Below are 21,737 nucleotides of genomic sequence, written 5' to 3' on the forward strand. Positions count from 1 at the left end.
ACAAACAAAACAAATAGTGAATGCACACTCACTCCAAGGGTAAATTTAGAGTCACCAATAACACTAACGTGTGTTTTTGGGTGGTGGGAGGAAGCCAGAGTTAATGGAGAGAACCCACGCATGCATGGGCAGAACATGCAAACTCCACACAGAAAGGCTCCAACGGGGATTAAAACTAGTAACCCCCTTGCTGTGAGGCGAAAGTGTTATCCACCTCACCAAACATGCAGCCCCTTTACATGGCAGTTATACATATTATTGTTGCAATTGTTCTAAGGTAATGAATTGTATTCATGTCAGCTGTGATTAGTTAGAATGCTATACTGTAGCTCTTCTTTTTTTTTTTTTCCCTTGTCCTGTTCAGCATTATGGCAGCAGAATTGTAGTCTGAATACCTTTGATGCCAAACAGATTTGCTTTGCCAAGGGAAGTTTTATAAATGTAAAGCTCCCCTTGATGCCCATTTATTTATTTCTGTTGACAATATATGACATGTAATAGAACTGAACCGGACCGGGGGACAAGGAAAGAAGAAGAGGAAACAGAACAAAAATAGAAACAAAAACCAGACAACCAGCTGCTACACCTGTAAAAAACAAAACAGACAACAATCCATGGCCTTTGAGGGGAATCCAGCCTTAGCGCCACCAGGAGCACCTGAAAGCAGACAAGCAGAGAAAAAACAAACACACAAACAAACAAAAACAAGCACAAGAAGCGGTAATCGCATACAACACAGCTGTGGATATAGATGACCTGAGACGACATGATAATACATCAACTGCTTAGCGAGCATGCTACTGGGCTAATAAATGTGTGTGTGTGTGTGTGAGAACATGCAACACCCATGACACAGGTCCTACATGATAACCGTGCTTAGTTATGAGTGTATAAGTGTACAGAGCCACAATCCACAGCCCCCCCCCCCAGCAATCAGAGGCAGGCAGAGAGGGCCACAAGACCCAGGCCACCAGCAGCCCCCACGGAGCACAGAACCCAGGAAGCCCACTGCAGGGACAACCACGCATCCACCCAGAAGACTGCAGAGGAAGCCCCCGGACAGAGCCCCCATAAGCATAGGGCAGAGGCCCTCTGAGAGCCAGGGGCAACAGCCCACCGACCCCGCCAGGCCCCAGCCGCCCAGACACGGGCCCCAGGAGCCTGAGCGCCCCCAAACCCCCCGGCAGAGGCCCCACCCAATACCCAGGAGGGCCAAGGGCCCCAGACAGCCACACAGTGGGTCAGCGCCTGCCCCAGCGCCCCTGGCCAAGTGCCCTGGGAGTCAAGACGTGCCCACAGGTGGGTGAAGTCGCGAGCAGCGGGGAGAGGCAACGCCGCCCCCCCATCGGGAGAAGCACAGGCAGGCCAGGCGACAGCAAGTCCCAGATCCAGGCCCAATCATTACCACACACACTTTCACGTCCCATACATCCACACATCCACACGTCCTCCCTCCCTCGACTCCGCTGGGGTGTAGTGCAGCGGGCACACCAGGGGGCCAGCAGCCCCCCAGCCACCACAGACCCCAAACCAGCAGAACAATTAATTAATCCTCCTGGCCTCTCCCGCCCCGAGCAGCAACCAGGAAGCAGGGGTGTGGGAAGAAGACCCCTCCCCTCACCCTTCTGGCTCTTCAATATTTTCTAATAGTGAGCGATTAAAATTGAGGGGCAGCCAAACTTGTAGAACTGGGAGCGCGGCCCTCTGGGCAGCCTACATACCCAAAGAGCCCCGCCCACCAGATGCCACTCAGTGTAACCACCCCCCAAGACCTAATGTGTGTGTGTGAGTGTGTTTGATAAGTAGTAATGTCTAAGGTGTAATTAAAACAGGGGCGGGGAACTGCAGAGTGCAACCAAAGGGGACCACCTACGTGGCCCCATCCACTACACCCCACCGAACACACATGCCTCCAAAACCCTTCATGTGTGAGTGTGTGCTGTGTACAGGAGCCAGAAGGGAGAGGGGTATGGGGATATACACCGGGGGAGCTACTCTCCCCCGGAGAGGGCAGCCAGGGACTGGCTGCAATAGGCATCCCCGCTACCTGGGAGCCAACCCAGGGCAGGAGGGGCTGATGTCCACCAGGCTCGGGGCCTGCAGCGACCATATTCCGGGAGCTACTCTACCCCCAGAAGGTACCCATCCCGCCCCACCCCACCCCACCCCGGAGGACCTCTACAAAAAACAAACAAACAAAAACAAACAAACAAACCACCCGGTCACACCAGTCGCAGCAGCCCGGGCCTGAGACCCACCATCACCCAGGCCCCCCCAGGCCCCCCCCAACAGGGGAAAAGCAACCCCCCACCGCACGCCCCAACACCCTGAAAAAAAAACAACCATCTGCGGACACCTTGGAGGTCCCAGAGCAACAAGCCCGGCACCAGGACCTGCACCAACCCACCCATACTGTGGCGCGTCCAGGGCAACCCAGCCCCCCCAGGCACAGGCAGGCCCCCAGATTGTTCTTCGCTTTCCAGTTCATGAGAATAGTTTTCTTTGCGATACATAACACTGTGAGAACCATGTGTGCTGAGTTAATTTCCATGTTGATGTTGTCTAAGTCACCCAGTATGCACAGTGTGGGGCATGCAGGGATGCTACACTTTAGCCATGTTGATAGGTCCTCACAGACTTCAAGCCAGAACTTCTGGACAGGCGCACAGAACCACAAAGCGTGTGCATAATCATCAGGTGTGTTATCTGTGCAATGTGAGCAGATGTTTGAGTGTGTTAGACCCATCCTGAACATCCTTTGTCCTGTATAGTGTGTTCTATGAAGGATTTTGTATTGTATGAGCTATAAATTAGAATTCTGAGTCATTGTGAAGGTGTTCAAACATGTTTGTGGCCAGAAGCTATGACTAGAACTGATGGATAAATCTGCCTCCCATTTTGAGGATGGAAGAGACATTGTGTCATCTATTTTAGACAATAATTTATATATTTTTGATAGTAGTTTTGGGGTGCAGATGCTTAGAAATTCTGCTACCCTAGTCGGGAGTTGTAAGTCTGGTTGGTGGAGGATATATTTCTTTGTTATTATAGACTTAAGTTGTTGATATTCTAGGAATTTATTGCTGCCTATCTCGTGTTGTGATATGAGCTCATCAAATGAAATAAAATTTCCATTTTGGATTATATGTTCCAGATGTTTGATTCCTTTGATCTTCCACAGAGTAAAGTTTAGCATTTTTTTGTTTTGCAGGTTGTCAGGATTGTTCCAGATGGGTGTAAGCTTACATGGGACAATTGAAGACTTTGTTATTTTAAGAAATTCCCACCAGGCTGTCAGAGAGGTGCTGATGTTAATGCTTTTGAAACATTTGTGATTTTTTACGTTTTGACTAATAAGTGGCAGGTCAGAGATTTCTAGATTATCACACAATGCTTGTTCTATATTTATCCATGGTTCATCTATTGGGCTAGGTTTAAACCATTTTGATATATACTGTAACCTATTGGCTAAGGAATAGTGCTGAAAATTAGGTAAATCTAATCCACCACAGTCCTTGGTCTTCTGTAGGGTTTTTAAACTAATACGTGGTGGTTTGTTTTTCCACAGAAATTTGGAGATGCATGAATCTAGTGACTTAAACCAAGTAGCAGATGGTTTTATGGGGATCATTGAGAACAAATAATTAACTTTTGGTAGTATCATCATTTTAATGGTTGTAACTCTCCCCATAAGTGATATAGGTAAGGACTTCCAACAAGAGAGATCGTCCTCTATGGTCTTTAATAATTGCACATAATTTAGCTTTGTTAGCTCTGAGAGCCTGGAGGAAATGTTTATGCCTAAATATCTGATATTTCCTGACTGTAAAGTGATCGCAGGTATATTCTGGACTCTGCAGTTAATGGGCAGAACTGTGGTCTAAGACCAATTGATAGAGTAGTCAGAAAGTGCTGAGAATTTATTTATGAGTGTGATCGTGTGAGTGAGAGACGTTTGAGAGTTCTGAAGGAAAAGTAAAACATCATCAGCATAAAGACTTATTTTATGCTCAATATTTTGGGGTTGGATGCCTTTAATATTTCTATCTTGTCTGATAGCAGCTGCTAAAGGTTCGATGAAAATAGCAAAAAGTGAGGGAGAAAGTGGGCAACCCTGTCTTGTACCTCTCTGCAGACTGAAGCTTGGAGAGGTTTGATCATTTGTCCTGACACACGCATTTGGGGAGCTATATAATATCCTTATCCAGTTGATGAAGTGTGACCCAAACCCAAAAAAATTTCCAGTTCACTCGATCAAATGCTTTTTCTGCATCTAGAGAGACTATTGTGGTTTCCAGGTTGTTGATGTTAGAATAGTCTATGAGATTAATTAGCCTGTGAGTGTTAGTGGATGAGTGTCTACCCTTTATAAAACCTGTCTGGTCAGGATGTATTATAAGTGGAGTTATTTTTTCCATTCTTTTGGCAAGGGCTTTACAAATTATTTTGAGGTCTGCATTTATTAGAGATATTGGGCGGTAGCTGGATGGAAGTATGGGGTCTTTTCCTGGTTTCTGTAGCAAGATAATGTTAGCAGAGTTCATGTGTGGGGATAATCTGCCATTCTGCTTAACTTGTAATACCATTTTGTGAAATCCCGGGGCTTTGTTACTAGGCATATGTTAAAGGGCTTCATGGAGTTCTCCTATTGAGGTGAATCCAGAGCCATTGCCTGTTCGGTTTGTAATTTTGGAAGGTTGATATTACTAAGAAACTGATCTATGTTACTGTCTGATGGATCATTTTGTGATGAATATAAGGTTTTATAGAAGTCCCTAAAAGCATTGTTGATTACATCGGGGTCATGGGTGACATTTCCTTTTGAGTCTTTAATAGAAGTGATTATTGTTTTCTCTTTGTTTCTCTTTAGTTGGTTGGCTAGGAACCTTCCAGATTTATTGCCGTGCTCAAAGTTCTCCAAGCGAAGTCTTTGTATGAGAAACTGTGTTTGTTTATCAATAATTTTGTTTAATTCAAGTTTAGCTTTTCTTAGTTCATTCAGTGTGTGTTCCTCTTTGGAGGTACTGTAGACAATTTCTAATGATTTAATCCTGAGTTCTAAATCTGATATTCTTGAACTTTCCCTCTTTTTCTTATTTGATGAAAAAGAGATTATTTTGCCTCTCATAACTGCTTTTCCGGCTTCCCAAAGAGTACAAGCTGACATTCCTGGCAGGCCATTATTTTCTAAATATACAGACCATTCCCTTTTGAAATAATTAATAAAATCAGGGTCTTTTAGTAATGATGTATTAAATCTCCAATTCCTAGCTGGTGGTGTAACTCTGTTATTCTTCAGTGTGATAGAAACTTGAGCGTGATCACTGATAGTGATGGGGTGGATTTTGGTGTCTGAAATATCCCTCATCAAGGAACTGCTAACTAAGAAATAATCTATTCTTGAATATGAGTGGTGTACCGATGAGAAGAAGGTGTATTCTCTAAGAGTGGGGTGGTGGGAGCGCCAAGCATCACAAAGACCAAAATCTTTCATATACTGTTTAACAATATTCGTGGACTGCCAGTTCCGCTGACTTCCTGAAGTACTGAGTCTGTCTACTCCTGAGTCTAATACCATGTTAAAGTCCCCTCCTATGATGAGTGTGTTATCTGAGTGATCAGAGAGTGAAGTGAAAAAGGAGTGAAAAAATGAGGGGTCATCCACATTTGGACCATATATATTTGCAATGCATATATTCATATTTTGAATAGATAAATTAACTATTAGAAATCTACCTTCTGGATCTATAACTGTGTTGTTTACGGTGAAATTTACTCTTCTATTTATCAGAATGGCTACACCTCTTTGTCTGGAGTTGTAACAGGCTGAGTACACATGAGGAAACTGTGCTGTGGTGAGAACATCAGCTACAGTCTTTGATAAATGAATCTCCTGTAATAAAACAATGTCCGCCTGTAAATCCTTCAATTTTTTGGAGATTTTTAATCTCTTCTCCCTGGACCCAGCTCCGTGCACATTCCATGAGATAAACCTCAGCGTGGACATGCTCAGACTAACGCAGTGAGTGCTGGATGCTTGCTAAAAGCATCCCGTGCGTGTGTGTGCATATATGCTTCCATGAACATGCCATTGTTGGTGTTTCAGTTGTCAATATGAGCTTGCTACAATATGTACTTGCGCTGTCGATGCTGTGTGGAACTTGATTATGTGCTCTGCTCAAAACTCTATGTGCGCCGTGCTTGTTAACATTACTTATTAAGGTGGAAACGCAGCGGGTTGGGGAAGAAAGACAGAATAGAAAAACAGTGCAAAAGAGTGGAAGTGTCAGATAGAAAAAACAAAAACAAAAAAACATACCCAAATAAACAAATATGAACTGCATATATCCTATGCTGGTGAGACTGGCAGTGAGCTATATATTTTGCCTTGATAGATAACTGTGAATTGGATAGATTATTTCATCTTACTTATGTCATCTACAGTGAAATGATTCATACAAGTTAACGAATACAGATCACCTGGAGTTTAGAAGAGCCAAGGAGTGGTTTCCTGGTCGCGGTACAGCTGCCCGTTGATGAATAACTTATCCACCGCGATGACAGCTCAGGAGCCTCCTTCCATGAACTTTCTCCAGATGGGGAACAGAACTCTGCGTCTTTCCAGGATTTCTTTGGGAAACTGGTCGTTGACGCTGAAGTCCGTTCCTCTCAGCTCCCTGCCGCGTCCCCTCACCCGGACCTTCTGTTGGTAATGCTCGAACTTGGCCACAATCGGTCTCGGTCGGCGGGCATCAGGTCTCTTCCCTCCCAGGCGGTGGACTCGGTGAAAAGTAAGGTTTTTCACTACATCTACTGGAAGTTCCAGTTGATTTTGGATGAAGTTTTTCACTGCGAGTTCAGGATCCTCGTCTGCCTGCTCCGGGATTCCAGAAAACACCAGATTGCCCCTCATACTTGAGCCTGGAGATCAATAATTGATTCTTTTATCCTCTTGTTCTCATCAGAAATCCGGCTCATTTCTTCGGTGAGTGATTTCACCGATCCTCCGAGGGTTGCGTTTTCTGCAGCCAGCGTCTGCACCTGTTGCTGGCTGAACTCCAACGACTCCCGTAATGCCTGGAACTCTCTGTGTAGAATTTCTAACAGAGACATACGGGCGTCGAAGCTGGATAATTTGTTATCTATCGATGTTAAAATGTCCGTCGAATCATTACCAGCTGGAGACGTCGCTCCGGATGACTCTTCATTACGACTTCTCTTTGAAGTTGAAGCCTTGCTGCTAGCAGATGGGGTTTGGTTAGTTTTCCCCATGACGATCCTGTCAAAACACTCGTCGATGAAATCCGTGAGGCTCTCCAGGCTTTCTTCACTGTACTCCAGTGTTTTGTTTTTGTTTCACCCGATAATGTATTTATTTAAACAGTAGTTATTGGCGTAATTATAATCTTACTATATTGTTTGCTCTATTTGAGGCGCGTCTTGTTTGAATCTGCCGATAGTCTCACACAATCTCGCGACACTACAGCATCACACTCCGTAGGTTCCTAACATGCCTCAGAAAGAGCTGTGACCTGTCAGGACATGGGATCTCAGTGGGTGTTCTGCAGTCCTCAGTGGGTGTTCTGCAGTCCCCAGTGGGTGTTCTGTAGCTCTTCAATATAAATTTATAAATGGCTGTTCTTTCATCTGCTCAATGAAACACTCACCGGCCATGTATGCATTTGATCATCTCGTAGTTCCCTGTGAGGTGGACTGCACATGGTATTCAGCAGTATTGAGTAGGATTAAATTAAGAAACTGTTATATAAGGGAACGTTTGCCTGCATAGGGAAAAATTTAACAGTCACTTCACAATTGAGTAGTAAACCTCCTATTAGAAAGTAAAAATAAAACGAGAGCGCTTGTTTAAGAGTTCACATACGTGTTGTAATTGTGATTAATGCTATTACTGATGTCATTTGTGAGAATAAGTTATCTCAAAACAACAGTTTCCTAAACTTTATCCACTGTCATTTGAAAAGAAGCTAAAATATCTAAAACAAGACTAAGCTGATGTTGGTTCAGTTAGCTTAGCTGTGGAAATCTTAATGTTAGCTTTTGATGCTAAAATTTATTTCAGCAGCAGTAACATGTATCTCTTGTACAGGGTTTTTACATGCAGAGAGAGAGTTCCAAATAAAGGAATTTTGTTATGTAATGTTTAGTTGACCCTCCTTGAGCAGGGAGCAGTGAAGTATAGTGTTGTTTATATAAACTACATTGGGGAACGTATCACAGATCATGAGATTCATTGACTTAGCTATGTCTGGCCTTTGTTTGCTACTCAATTGTCTATGCATCTGTTCTATTTTTAATCTAAACTTTGTTGTAAATAAATATATTTCTATGAGTTTCAGTAACATCATATTATCCATTTAGCATACTATGAATAATAACTGCTGTGATTCTTACCAACAGGGAGATCATGGACCCGTGGGACCATCTGGACCTGTGGGAGATCCTGGAGTGGGAATCATGGGGCCCAAGGTAACATGATCACAGATTAGATGTGTAACTTGTTTTAGTCCAACGTGTAATTAAGAATGATGTGTAGGGAGAAGCAAAGTTATCATGGCATTACAAAATTTATCCTTCTAAAAGTATTTTTCAATTTTTCTAAATATAGCGAGTAGATTTTTGTGGTTAGTTGCCCTTCGTTTAATCTGCAATTGCTCATTTTGTTCCTGTCAGTATTCTGACTATTACTTTCTCCCTCTTAAGGGAAACAAAGGAAATATTGGACCTGTTGGTCCACCGGGGGCCAAGGGAGTTGGCTTACCAGGACCACAGGTAAACACAGTTAGGGTCCAGCACGATGACTCTTGTATTCAGTGCAAAACTAGAAAGGGTTTGTCCCAACATATTTGACTTGATCACCAGGGTATGCCTGGCTTGTCAGGAGTACAAGGAGAGATGGGACCTCAAGGGAAAGGATTACCTGGAGTGGAGGTGAGTTTTATCTTATTGCATGAAGTAAGATAAAGTCCTCCAAATTAAGAAAGCAGAATTGTGTTGAATTGTGAGTTGAGGTAGAGACATAATGAACCAAATACATATGGACTGAAAGTGTTGGAAGAGTGGTCGAAAGTTGTATTTGTCCAAGTTTGTTTTTTCTTTTGTTTGTGTTAGGGTGACAGAGGCTTACCGGGTGTCCCTGGACCATCTGGTCCTCCTGGAATCAGACTTTATGGACCAAAGGTCAGGGTGTGCACACAGAGGAAGAACAATTTTTGTCCTCTAATAAAAAATGTATTCTGCTTCTCATCATACTATTAGCCTTATAACTTGCTAGTAGCTTCAATGTACTGTATCTCCAGGGTACTATAGGACAGCCTGGTCCACCTGGTTTGACAGGGCCTCCAGGAGAGGGTATCCAAGGGCCAAAAGTAAGCAAGGAAAACACCATAGTCAACATCATAAAATCAGAATTTCATCTCACTTGACATGTTATTGGCCAAAAATGGGTCAGATATTTCTGCCTGGTATTTGTCCACCCCACTATGTTGGAGCTTGCTGTATTGATCTTGATTGATCTGTATTGATGTATTGATTGAGTCTTTGGCCTTCACTGTCACATTCAGTCAATTGGTATGTTTAACACTAAGTTTATATATAGATTACATTTGGTACTCCTACCAATACATCAATCTTTATTCTCAGGGAGAGCCTGGGTTTCAGGGGGCAATGGGTCCCAGGGGGAAACCAGGTGACAGTCTTCCTGGAGAGAAGGTATAATGGTTCAGATACTGCATGTGGTAATGATTACACAACTCGTCACATATTGGATTCAACTACGAGTGCACCAAATTGCTATCAATTAAAGGCCTTTATTACATACATAGGGTGACCAAGGAATTCCTGGACACAGAGGAAAGAAAGGAGACAAAGGCGACTATGGAACAACTGGTTCACCTGGACAGATGGTAATATAACATGTTCTGTTTATGTTTTGTGATGATCATAATATTTTGTCAATGATTTGTTCTTTTTATTTTACAAAGTTACAATTTATTCTAGTCTTCTTTTAAGCACAGTCGTCTCTCTCACTGAATGAAAAATGGAATCTGGAAAGAAGATTTTACTTTGTGATTGAGAGTCTGAGCTCTGTTGAGTCATGTATTCCTTTAACTCTCAGCAGTGATAATTTCATGAGATTCTTTATCAATAAAATTGTTTCTATGAGAGAGAAGATTGATGGAATCCTTCCCACTATCATCACTGATGTATCATCAAGTAGAGAAGCTTTAGAAGTATCTTTAGAACCTGATTTGTATTTCGATGGCTTCTGCCCAGTTGATCTCTCTGAGCTAACAACAGCAATAGTCTCTTCTAAACCATCAACTTGTATGTTAGACCCAATCCGAACCAGACTGTTCAAGGAGGTTTTCCCTTTAATCAATACTTCCATATTGGATTTGATCAGTCTGTCTTTGTTGACAGGATATGTACCTCAGACTTTTAAGGTAGCTGTAATCCTTTACTTAAAAAACCTACTCTTGATTCAGAAGTGTTGGCTAATTATTGACCTATATCCAATCTCCCTTTTTTTGTCTAAAGTCCTTGAAGAAATAGTTGCAGCTCAACTTTGTGATCATTTACACAGAAATTATGTGTTTGAAGAGTTTCAGTGAGGATTCAGAGTGCATCATAGCACAGAAACAGCACTGGTGAAAGTTACCAATGATCTCCTCTTAGCCTCTGATAGCAGACTTGAGTCTGTGCTTGTCCTGTTGGATCTCAGTGCTGCATTTGATACGATCGATCACAGCATTCTGTTACAGAGACTTGAACATGTTATTGGGATTAAAGGAACTGCATTAGGCTGGTTTAAGTAATATTTACTTGAGAGATTCCAGTTTGTTCTTATAAATGAAGAATCTTCTTCACACACCAGAGTAAGTCATGTAGTTCCTCAGGGTTCTGTGCTTGGACCGATGCTTTTTACTTTGTACATGCTTCCATTAGGTAACATTATTATACAGCATGGCATGAATTTCCATTGCTATGCTGATGATACTCAGCTGTACTTATCTATGAAACCAGATGAAACCAATAGGTTGGTCAGACTACACGCCTGTCTTAAAGACATAAAGACCTGGATGACTCAGAACTGTCTGCTTTTAAATTCAGACAAAACTGAAGTTGTTCTCTTTGGACCTGAGCGCTTCAGGGAGAAATTGTCTCGTTATATAGTTACTTGAGCTGGTATTTCCTTGGCTTCTAGTTCGACAGTGAGGAAACTTGGAGTTACTTTTGACCAGAATTTATCATTTGACTCGCATATAAAACTGGTTTCTAGGACTGCCTTCTTTCACCTTCGTAATATTGCTAAAATCAGGAACATCCTGTCTCAGGGTGATGCAGAGAAATGAGTTCATGCATTTGTTACTTCAATATTAGACTACTGTAATTCTTTATTATTGGGCTGTCCCACATATTCTCTGAAAAGCCTCCAGCTGATCCAAAATGCTGCAGCCAGAGTTCTGATGAGATCTAACAGGAGAGATCATGTTTCTCCAGTTTTAGCTTCTCTTCATTGGCTCCCTGTTAAATTCAGAATAGAATTTAAGATTCCTCTTCTCACATATAAAGTTCTTTATGACCGAGCTCCATCATATCTTAAAGATCTCATTGTAAGATATTTTCCTAACAGAGCACTTCGCTCCCAAACTGCAGGTTTACTTGTTGTTCCCAGAGTTTCTAAAAGTAGAATGGGAGGTAGAGCCTTCAGTTATCAGGCCCCTCTCTTGTGCAATAAGCTGCCAGTAAATGTCCGGGAAGCAGACACCCTTTCCACTTTTAAGATTAGGCTTAAAACTTTCCTATTTAATGAAGCTTATAATTAGGGGTGGCTCAGGTGATCCTGCAATGTCCCATAGTTAAGCTGCTATAGGCTTAGACTGCTGGGGGACCTCATCTGTCACACCTTTCCTCACTTTGCTCTCTTTTCCCCCTTTTTAATTTCTCAAATGATATTATGTACATGTGACATTATTGTGGTTATTGACTTGTGTTTCTCTGTTCCAACAGGTATCCTTTGAATAGTGTTATGGTGTTTTCCCCCCTCTTTTCTGTCTTCTCAAACCCCAGCTAGGATATTGTTTTTGAATTGGCTCTGTATGTATGAATTGGATTATTTTGAAATTAATTAATTGGATTTCATTGGATAATGATTAATTAATGAATTATTCCAATTGGCTTGAATTGGACTATATTATTTAAGTGCCTTGAGATGACATTTGTTGTAATATGGTGATCTATAAATAAAACTGAATTGAATTGAATTGAATTAATATTCATTCAGTCAAAAATTATTAGAATTACAAGCAGATTTTAAAGCCAAAGCAATCCTCAAAAAAATAGTAAGGTCCTGTTTGTGAAGTTCCTTTAAGAAGCAGGTGCAGTAGGCAATAAACAGAAGACTGGACATAAAAGTTGCCATTTTAGATATGTTGACTTTATGTGCTATTGGTTTTCTCATTTTCCAATTCAGGTGGATTTGTATACTGTACACTGTATACTGAAATACAATTGTATACTGAAAGTAAAACTGCAGTGTAATATAAATTTTTCTTTATAGTCTACTCGTTTTCAAGGTATTATTATAAATGAAAAGTTTTTAAATCTCAGACAGCAATGTAGCCCTATGTGTTAGTTTTCTGCTTCAGAGTTTGAGTATCTTTATTTTAATGCAGATATTAACCAACTGCCTCAGCCATTTTGCCAACAGTGATATTCCTATCAACTCCCCAGTCAACTTCATGAATAGCTTATTCTTCCATGTTTGCCTACTTCTTTGCTTTTTGAGGCTGAAAACTGATGTTGAGGTAATCAGTAATGAACGAGTTACTGTTTACTCCACAGGGTATGGTATGATTAAAAAAAAAAAAAAGAAAAAAAATTTCAGTTCTATATCTGTTGCATTCAACAGTTTCAGTAGCTATAAACCTAATTGAATGAATGTACTGATTTCACTTACAGTACATTTCCCCTCCAGTCATTGTGAAATTGTGGAAAATCAAGCTGCTTTTTTAAATAATTTGTTTTATCAAGATTACGTATGCACATTTTTAAAAACCTAGATGTCTACCTACCAAAAACGAACAGAGCATCTCATACAAGGTTATATGTACTTTCTTATCATTATATTTACAGGGGAGACCTGGAGAAAGGGGGGTACCTGGGCTGACAGTGAGTAACAGACAGACACAAATTACATATGGAGACAATACTAGTTTTCTTATCTTCTTCTTTTTTTTTCCTCACACAGAGAGAAGACGTCATTAGAATAATAAGGGAAATATGTGGTAAATTTGATGAAATTATGTTTTATTTACTTGTCTAATAAATGTAACTTTATACAGCTTCTAATTTCTGAATGTTTAATTTTCCCTTTACATATGTTGACTAGGATGTGGTCTCACGTGCAGCAAGAGCCCTCTCGAGCTAGTGTTTGTGATTGACAGCTCTGAGAGTGTGGGGCCGGAAAACTTTGAGATGGTCAAGGACTTTGTGAATGGACTTATCGACCAGGTGACAGTGAGTCGGGAAGCCAGTCGGATTGGTGTGGTACTTTACAGCCATGTGGACATGGTGGTGGTCAGTCTGCAGCAGCAACCCAGACAAGAGGAAATCAAGACTGCAGTCAGAGGAATGCCCTACCTGGGTGAAGGCACCTTCACAGGCAGTGCCATCCATCGGGCAAATCAGTTGTTCCAGGCCTCTCGGCCTGGTGTGAGGAAAGTGGCTGTAGTTCTAACAGATGGTCAGTCTGACCCACGGGATGTCATCGATTTTGAAGAAACAGCCACAAAGGCCCATGCAGAAGGGATCAAGATATTTGCCATAGGAGTAGTGAACAAGAGTGATCCTCTGTATGAGGAGTTCCAGGCTGAGATGAAAACTATTGCCTCTGACCCTGATGATGACTATGTCTATCTTATTGATGACTTCAGAATGCTACACAGTAAGAAGAAACAGCAAAGCTCACTATTGACATAGGCATGCTGACACACTTGTCAAAGAATGATTGATACAGTATTGATCACTTCTATAACATGTTGATAACCCTTCAAATCTGATGCAGTTTACACCAAAACTTGGACCACTTCACAGATTTCAATCTGACAGGAATATATGTAAGATTTCAACTGTATGAAGAAGAATGCAACTTAAAGAGAACTGTGTAGGGAGGAACTGAGAAATGGTCACTTCTTCACTTTAGTCACTTCTTCACTTCACCAGTCAGTCACTGCATTCCATTTTCCATTTCAACACTATACTAAAACAAAGAATATAACCACATACATGTGTAATCACGGAAGATACAACTTCATGAGTTTAATATCATGGGCATTGTTTGGTTTACATTTTAAAGTCAGGTTCCAAAAAGCTCAAGAGATGGGGCCAGAAAGTAAGCAAGTATTTCATCATAGCTCTGTTTTATACCCCTAACGAAGGTATCCGCCTGCATTGCTCTCAGATAGACAATTTTTCAACACAGACGTGCAGTCCTCCAAAAAGCTAACAACGCAAAGGCTCCAGGGCTCACACAATGTGTTGAACCAGTACTGATTGATTGGAAGTTATCTCAATCTGATAACAATCGATTTCAACAAAAAAAACAACAAAAGAATAAAGCTCCAAAAAGCATAAAAAGAAAAGCAAAAACGCACACAACAGCTGCACAAGATAATCTTCATTATCTTAAGCCTCATTCACTCATTCACATCACAAAGCAGATCTTTGTCCACTTTAACATACTCTATATTGCCAATAGTGTTCAATCACCCATCCATAATTAAATTCATGTGTTCCAATAACTTAATAACAATAATAATACATTTTATTTATAATACACTTTACATTTACAACAAAATCTCAAAGTGCTACAGTGGGATAAAAGACAACTAATAAGATAAAAACAGGGGCAGTAAAATGCAAACAAAATACATAAATCAAAGTAGTGAGTCCATTAAATGCAGAAAGAAATAAAAAACAGGACAGGGCATTTAAAGGGAGATCATTAAAAACACTGGGTTTGAAGGATTTCTCAGTCTGTTGAGCCCTCGGTTGTGGAACGCTCTGCCTCCACATCTGAGGGCTCTCAGAAAAAGGCCCAGTCTCCAATGGTGCGGGAGCAAGTTCTGGGAGTGTGAAGAAGGCTAGTGTTGGAGGAACGGCGAGAGCGTGAAGGACAGGGAAGGGTGAGAAGGTCTTTTATGTAAGATGGCGCATTATCATGCAGGGAGTGGAAGGTGAGCAGAGAGATTGGAGAACAGGGGTGATATGTTCATGTTTACGCACTCTCATCAGGATCCTGGCAGCACAGTTCTGAACATACTGTAATCTCTGTATGTTCTTGCCAGGAATCCTAAATAGAAGTGCGTTGCAATAGTCAAGTCTGGAGGAGACAAAGGCTTGGACGAGCCTCTCTGCATCAGAAAGAGAGAGTAAGGGCCGGAGTTTTGCAATATTTTGGAGGTGGAAGAATGAAACTTTGCAGATATGCTTAAAATGGTTTTCAAAGATGAGTTGTGGATCAAAAATAACACCAAGAATGTTGACCATACTGGAAAGAGAGATGTTCTGGCCAGAGAAGGTAATGTTGAGAATTTTTGTTGTTGAATTTCACGTGACATACATAGTATCCAGATCCTTATCCTGGATGTGCTCTTGGATAAGGCATATTTATTTTTTTTGCACATTGCACATTGACGAGTTCAATTTTAAGACGAGACCCAGACGTGTGTCTTCCAGTAGGCCTGAGAAATTTAAACTCTGTGTTTATTATCTGGCGCCCAGAGAGAAGCAGGATCCGCTGTAGTCGTGTCAGGATTACACGTCCAAAGAGCCGCAGCCCTCTGATGTGAACGCCGTGTGCCAGAGCGCCCAGCTGACCAGATACCGGCACGGATGACCCAGTCTGAATGAGCATAAACTTTCTCTGGGAGTTTCTGTGGACATTGCCGTTATTGAGGTTCAACAACTCTGCAGCAGAATAGCTTAGCATCACGCTAGCCGAGTCACACTTTAGCGTCACACAGTGGCACCTGGATGCTGGAGTATAATGTCCCTTCAATGGTTAAACCAATATCCAGGACCGCAGCGAGGTTCAATGACAGCAGAATGTGTATCGCACACAATAAAAACAAAACAAAAAAAACACTGTCATTCAGGCGCAGAAGCGGTGAAGCTTCCTCTCCTCTCCTCTCTTTGGACATCAGCTGCTTATACTTCCATGGCCATAGGTGTATAAATTCAAGTACCTAGGCATGCAGATTGCCACAAACACCTGTGAAAGAATGGATCGCTCCCAGGAGCTCAGTGAATTCCAGCATGGTACCGTGATAGAATGCTACCTGTGCAACAAGTCCAGTCGGTAAATTTCCTTGCTACTAAATATTCCACAGTCAACGGTCAGTGGTATTATAACAAAGTGGAAGCGATTGGAAACGACAGCAACTCAACCACGAAGTGGGAGGTCATGTAAAATGACAGAGTGGGGTCAGCGGATGCTGAGGCGTACAGTGAGTCAATTGCTACAGACCTCCAAACTTCATATTGCCTTCAGATTGGCTCAAGAACAGTGCATAGAGAGCTTCATGGAATGCGTTTCCATGGCTGAGCAGCTGCATCCAAGCCATACATCGCCAAGTGCAATGCAAAGTGTTGGATGCTTTGTTGTAAAGCATGCCACCACTGAACTCTAGAGCAGTGGAGACGTGTTCTCTGGAGGGATGAATTACGCTTCTCCATCTGGCAATCTGATGGAGGAGTCTGGGTTTGGCAGTTGCCAGGGGAACGGTACTTGTCTGACTGCATTGTGCCAAGTGTAAAGTTTAGTGGAGGGGCGATTATGGTGTGTGGTTGTTCTTCAGGAGCTGGGCTTGGCCCTTAGTTCCAGTGAAAGGAACTCTGAATGCTTCAGCATACCAAGAGATTTTGGACAATTTCATGTTCCCAACTTTGTGGAAACAGTTCCAACATAAAACATGGATGAGCGAGTTTGGTGTGGAAGAACTTGACTGGCCTGCACAGAGTCCTGACCTCAACCCGATAGAACACCGTTGTGATGAATTCGAGCGGAGACTGTGAGCCAGGCCTTCTGTCCAAAAGAAAAAAACAAACAGTGTCTGACCTCACAAATGCGCTTCTGGAAGAATGGTCAAAAATTCCTATAAACACACTTCTAAACCATGTGGAAAGGTTGCCCAGAAGAGTTGAAGCTGTTATAGCTGCAACGGGTGGGCTGACGTCATATTAAATCCTATGGATTAGGAATAGGATGTCACTTAAATTCAAATGCATGTAAAAGCAGATGAGCGACTATTTTTGGCAATATAGTGCATGTCTTTTCCAAAGAGAAGTCAAGGAAACAGCATCAATGCCAATACAACTAAGAACAGCCCACAGTTCAGATTGTTCCACAAGTATTATGTAACTGTCCCCAGATGGCAGACACATGCTTTAACATCGAGATGTGCATTTGGAGGTCCCAGTAGAGAGCACATGAAGCTCCATTTTTGGGCTCTTACCCGAAGTGGGACTTCAGGAGGTGAGGTGGAAGACACCAATTTCAATCAGTTCTGTTTGAGAGTTGATACACACAGTTTTTAAATATCTGTATAACTCTGTCCACACAGATTCTCCTAAAAATTGGCACTAAGTACAATATTTTTCACAGGAACAGCTAATTAAAAATTCATCAAAATTTGTCTACGAACCATTTTTCTTAATGGCAGAAAGTTTAAATGCCAGTACTTCAATATTCAATTCAATTCAGTTTATTAAGATAGTGCCAAATCATGACAAATGCCATCTCAAAGCACTTCAATGACAAAGTCCAATTCAAGCCAGTTAGATTCATTGTAAAAAATTTGTTCAATTCATACATACAGAGCCAATTCAAAAACAATTTCCTTGCTAAGGAAACCAACAGATTGCACCGAAACTTGTCTTCAGTCCAATCTCCTGTCCTGAGCCTGAGGCGACTGTGGAAAGGAACGACTCCCTTTTAACAGGAAGAAACCTCTGGCAGAACCAGACTCGGGAAGGGTGGCCATCTGCCTCGACCAGCTGGGGTTTATTCAAAATCTAACCATAAGACAATGTTGATTTAATTGCATATTTTTAACATTTAACCAAGAAAACATTAATTCACAATAGACTTTCAATGTAAACCATAAATCAATCATATTGGCCCCGAAAAAACTGAATTAACAGCCTATTATTCACTCACTCTTTAACTAAACAGTTGCGTGTGGATAATAAACAAATGATTCTGATATCCTTTAAGATTAGACAATACAATAGCAAACACTGAATTTTTATGATTTATTATTAATTTCAACCACGAAATATAATTATTTTCTCTTTAGTTCTTGTAATGAGTATAACCTAGAACAACTTTTCTGTTACCTCTCTTCATTTTGGTACAGCTCTAGAAAGTAACATACTGAAGCAGATTTGCCGCCAGGATGACACAATGGCCTTTCTACCAAAGTCTGTCTTTCCATCTGTGGAAAGCTCTCCAGGCGCTCCAAAAGACATCCACTATAAAAAGATCCCAGAGGAGAAAAACATAGAGGTAACGATGCACTCATCTCATTTACAGATATGATAGATTGACATAATACATGAAAATACATTTTACTTCAGCCTATGAATGCTAACATATAACATATAGCAATTTGAGTTTCAATTTGAGTTTGGAATTAAATCATTATTTAGAATGTTAATTGCTGTCTTGAAGTTTGCAGAGACAGCATCAGACATACTGTCTCAAATTTGTCAAGTTATTTGTTTTCTGATCAAATGTATAGAAAACTTTCCCTTCACCTTCCAGGACACTTACTTAGTGCTAATCAGCAAATCTGTCAGTGCATACCAGTTGCTGTTTGATGAAAGTGTAAGTAGGCGACATGTAGGGCATGAGTACAGTTTGGTTTTATATATACGTGCGTGTAAGTATAAAATTATAGAAAATTGAAAGAGAAAGAGCAAACTAAAGTAGGCTGCCGTTTACTCACAACTAATTTATTATCTGTTCACCCATTAGCTTTTGTGTTATCGTTATGTAGAAGACTTGCATGTGTAGTTAAACCAAATAAAATACAGGAAGATCATCAATGCCAAATCATCTTTAGGTACAACTAATTCTACTAAATGTCATGGCATTGACGCTATTCTGGACAAAGTAATTTATGCAAAAAGCTGACATGATGTTCACCTGGTTATGACCAGGTGGTATCTCTGTACATTGATTTTCATACTAAGAAATCATGTAAAACTAGTGAATACTTTGTTGGTTGGTAAGACTGCTTTAAACCTGAAATATTGGCAAATGTGTTGTGTTTATTCTCATCCTCTACTTCTCAGCTTGAGTTCCCAGAAGAGGCTGCAACGGTCCAGCCTTCACAGACCCCTGAGCCAGGAAATCCTGATGAGAACCAGGTTGAAACTGATTTGCTGTTGGACCCCAAAGATAAGCTGGCAGACTTCACATATACTCTCCCTGATGGCAGGATGATGCACAGCACAGGGCTGACCTTGGTGACAGGCCGACAGAGTCTGACTTACTGGCTGTATGAGACAGAGAGCACTCAAGCGCCCTTCAGTCCTCCTCCTCCCACCCTGACAGATTCACCAGTGTCAGGTAAACAGGCACAACAACAACAGATATATATCTTGTCAAATTGACATGCCTTACCTTTGTATTATATAACTGACAATAGATTCACACAAAACAAAACCTTATATATAAGTTATATATGTGTGTGTGTATAAGTATAAAATTATAGAAAATAGAAAGAGAAAGAGCAAACTAAAGTAGGCTTGACCCACTCCTAGCATGGTGTCCCTGATAAATTATTTATTCATTATAGGAATTTAACTTGTGATGGAATGGAAGGAGCTCCTGATTCAAAACTGCTGAATGCTGTTTACACCACAAACAGATTATAATGTGCTGAGTCGTCATATGTTGAAACTGAAAAACTCAGAGAACAAGTAAAAGGTCCTCTGAGACCTTTTGGGTATATTTTGTTATATTGGTATGCATTCAAGAGGCCCACAACATCACAATAAGATGATGTTAGTGTCCAGTGAGCACAGTTAGATTATTTTTCAGTGAAAAGACAAGTACCACCTTTACAGATGTCTATTGCTTTACCTTCATCTTAATGACTGTGGCACATTGGCATGTTTAAAATAATTACCTGCCAAATTATGAAGTAGCTGAAATGATTGTGGTAATTTATCAATGTAACTGAAATAGTTCACGCATTGCAGACATCTTCTTCTTTCAGATGATGGGTGCAGTCAGCCTTTGGATCCAGGTCCCTGTCGGCAGTACATTATCAGGTGGTACTATGATCCTGAGGCCAATGCCTGTGCCCAGTTCTGGTATGGAGGCTGTCAGGGCAGTGCAAATAACTTTGAGACTGAAACCACCTGCAGGAATACTTGCATCTACACGTAACATACTATTTAGGGGGAAGGGTGTATGCAGAGCTAATGGACTCCATCTGTGCCACTCATGAATAAAATGACTCAGGCTTTACTTTTCAACTGGTGCCCAGGCCAGCAGCTGTTGCTGTCACACTCTGTGGACTACTGCATGTGAAGAAGATGATGGAGAGCAGATATGAGCCTTTATGCAGTCTCTCAGACAACGTTCACACTGCAGTCCCTCCTGCTGTCTTACCAGCTACACATGATGTGTAATCATTGTATGGAAAAGGTGCAAAGACTCATTTGCTACAATAACTCCATGCCCCCCTAAGAACAAGTCTTTTCAGTCACACTTTCTTTTTCTGTTGTTAAGTTGCCGTTCAGACCAACAAACGCTTTGATTTATACAAGTCACCAGGGATTATCATAATGTAAGTTCGACAAATCTGTCCCCTTTTGCCTTACCTGATTTTACTGACTAATCTTACCTGACAGTGAAAAGACATGGCTAAATGTGGTCACTTGATTACATACATTCATATTTGACTCCAGCATAGAGTATAACCACCATTAGAATATGAAATGGAGCACCTGCAGAAAATGAGGAATAAGCAAATAAGAGTAAATAGAAGTAAATGAGAATAACACAACATTTTCAGTATTTTAAGTAGTCTGTTATGAGTATTTCAATCTTAAATGCCCTTCTGGTCTCAGGAAGAACTTATGACAATGTGAGGCACCTAGTTGTCAATTTCATGTAAAGTCTGTGTTGAGATCCATTGAACTGATTCTTCTGTTGGCAGGCTGATCATACCAGCAGTTTAGCTGCAGGTATTACTGGTTATAATCCACGATTAATAAATCCAACTCCAAACATGTATAACTCTGCCCACACCAAATTTGACTGGTTAGTGGGCAGGGTTAGTGTTTAGTGGGTATTAGTGTTATGTGTAATAAATCAATAAGCGAGGTCTTGGTCTAAGTTTCTTTATTCTACAAAAGTACGACACAGAATGGCAGGTCAGTTTTTTTATGACTGGAAGCTTTCCTTGACTAATAAATCAGACATTTTATATACCTAAGCAAACATTCCAAGACTAGCCTTGTGTAGTATCCCTGATTACGTGAGCATTCTGTACCTAGCACAACTGCAATCAGATACATTTTAGATTACCAGTATGGCTTATTCTATTTTAAATGAACACAAAAGTATCAGTCAGATTTGAAAGCTACAGCTGGTTATTAAGCTGTAACTTCTTGTCGTTTCTTTTTTCTAATGAAAA

The 21,737-nt window shown here is 41.1% G+C and overlaps 1 protein-coding gene across 1 annotated transcript in view; it reads left to right on the forward strand.

The window, feature by feature from the left end:
* col28a1a (collagen, type XXVIII, alpha 1a) overlaps nt 1-21,327 on the forward strand; it is an 82,648-nt gene extending 61,321 nt beyond the window's left edge. Inside the window, exons 21-33 of the mRNA XM_072371099.1 lie at nt 8,419-8,487; nt 8,722-8,790; nt 8,881-8,949; nt 9,130-9,198; nt 9,318-9,386; nt 9,661-9,729; nt 9,843-9,923; nt 13,156-13,191; nt 13,271-13,307; nt 13,412-13,966; nt 18,441-18,589; nt 19,381-19,657; nt 20,310-21,327. Coding sequence (XP_072227200.1) covers nt 8,419-8,487; nt 8,722-8,790; nt 8,881-8,949; nt 9,130-9,198; nt 9,318-9,386; nt 9,661-9,729; nt 9,843-9,923; nt 13,156-13,191; nt 13,271-13,307; nt 13,412-13,966; nt 18,441-18,589; nt 19,381-19,657; nt 20,310-20,482 — 1,722 coding nt within the window. The 3' untranslated portion in view covers nt 20,483-21,327. The remainder of the gene's footprint in view (nt 1-8,418; nt 8,488-8,721; nt 8,791-8,880; nt 8,950-9,129; nt 9,199-9,317; nt 9,387-9,660; nt 9,730-9,842; nt 9,924-13,155; nt 13,192-13,270; nt 13,308-13,411; nt 13,967-18,440; nt 18,590-19,380; nt 19,658-20,309) is intronic.
* The last annotated feature ends 410 nt before the right edge of the window (nt 21,328-21,737 follow it).

This window comes from Leuresthes tenuis, unplaced genomic scaffold (assembly GCF_036924035.1).
Source record: "Leuresthes tenuis unplaced genomic scaffold, fLeuTen1.0.hap1 SCAF_18, whole genome shotgun sequence".
In the NCBI taxonomy this organism is placed as follows: domain Eukaryota; kingdom Metazoa; phylum Chordata; class Actinopteri; order Atheriniformes; family Atherinopsidae; genus Leuresthes; species Leuresthes tenuis.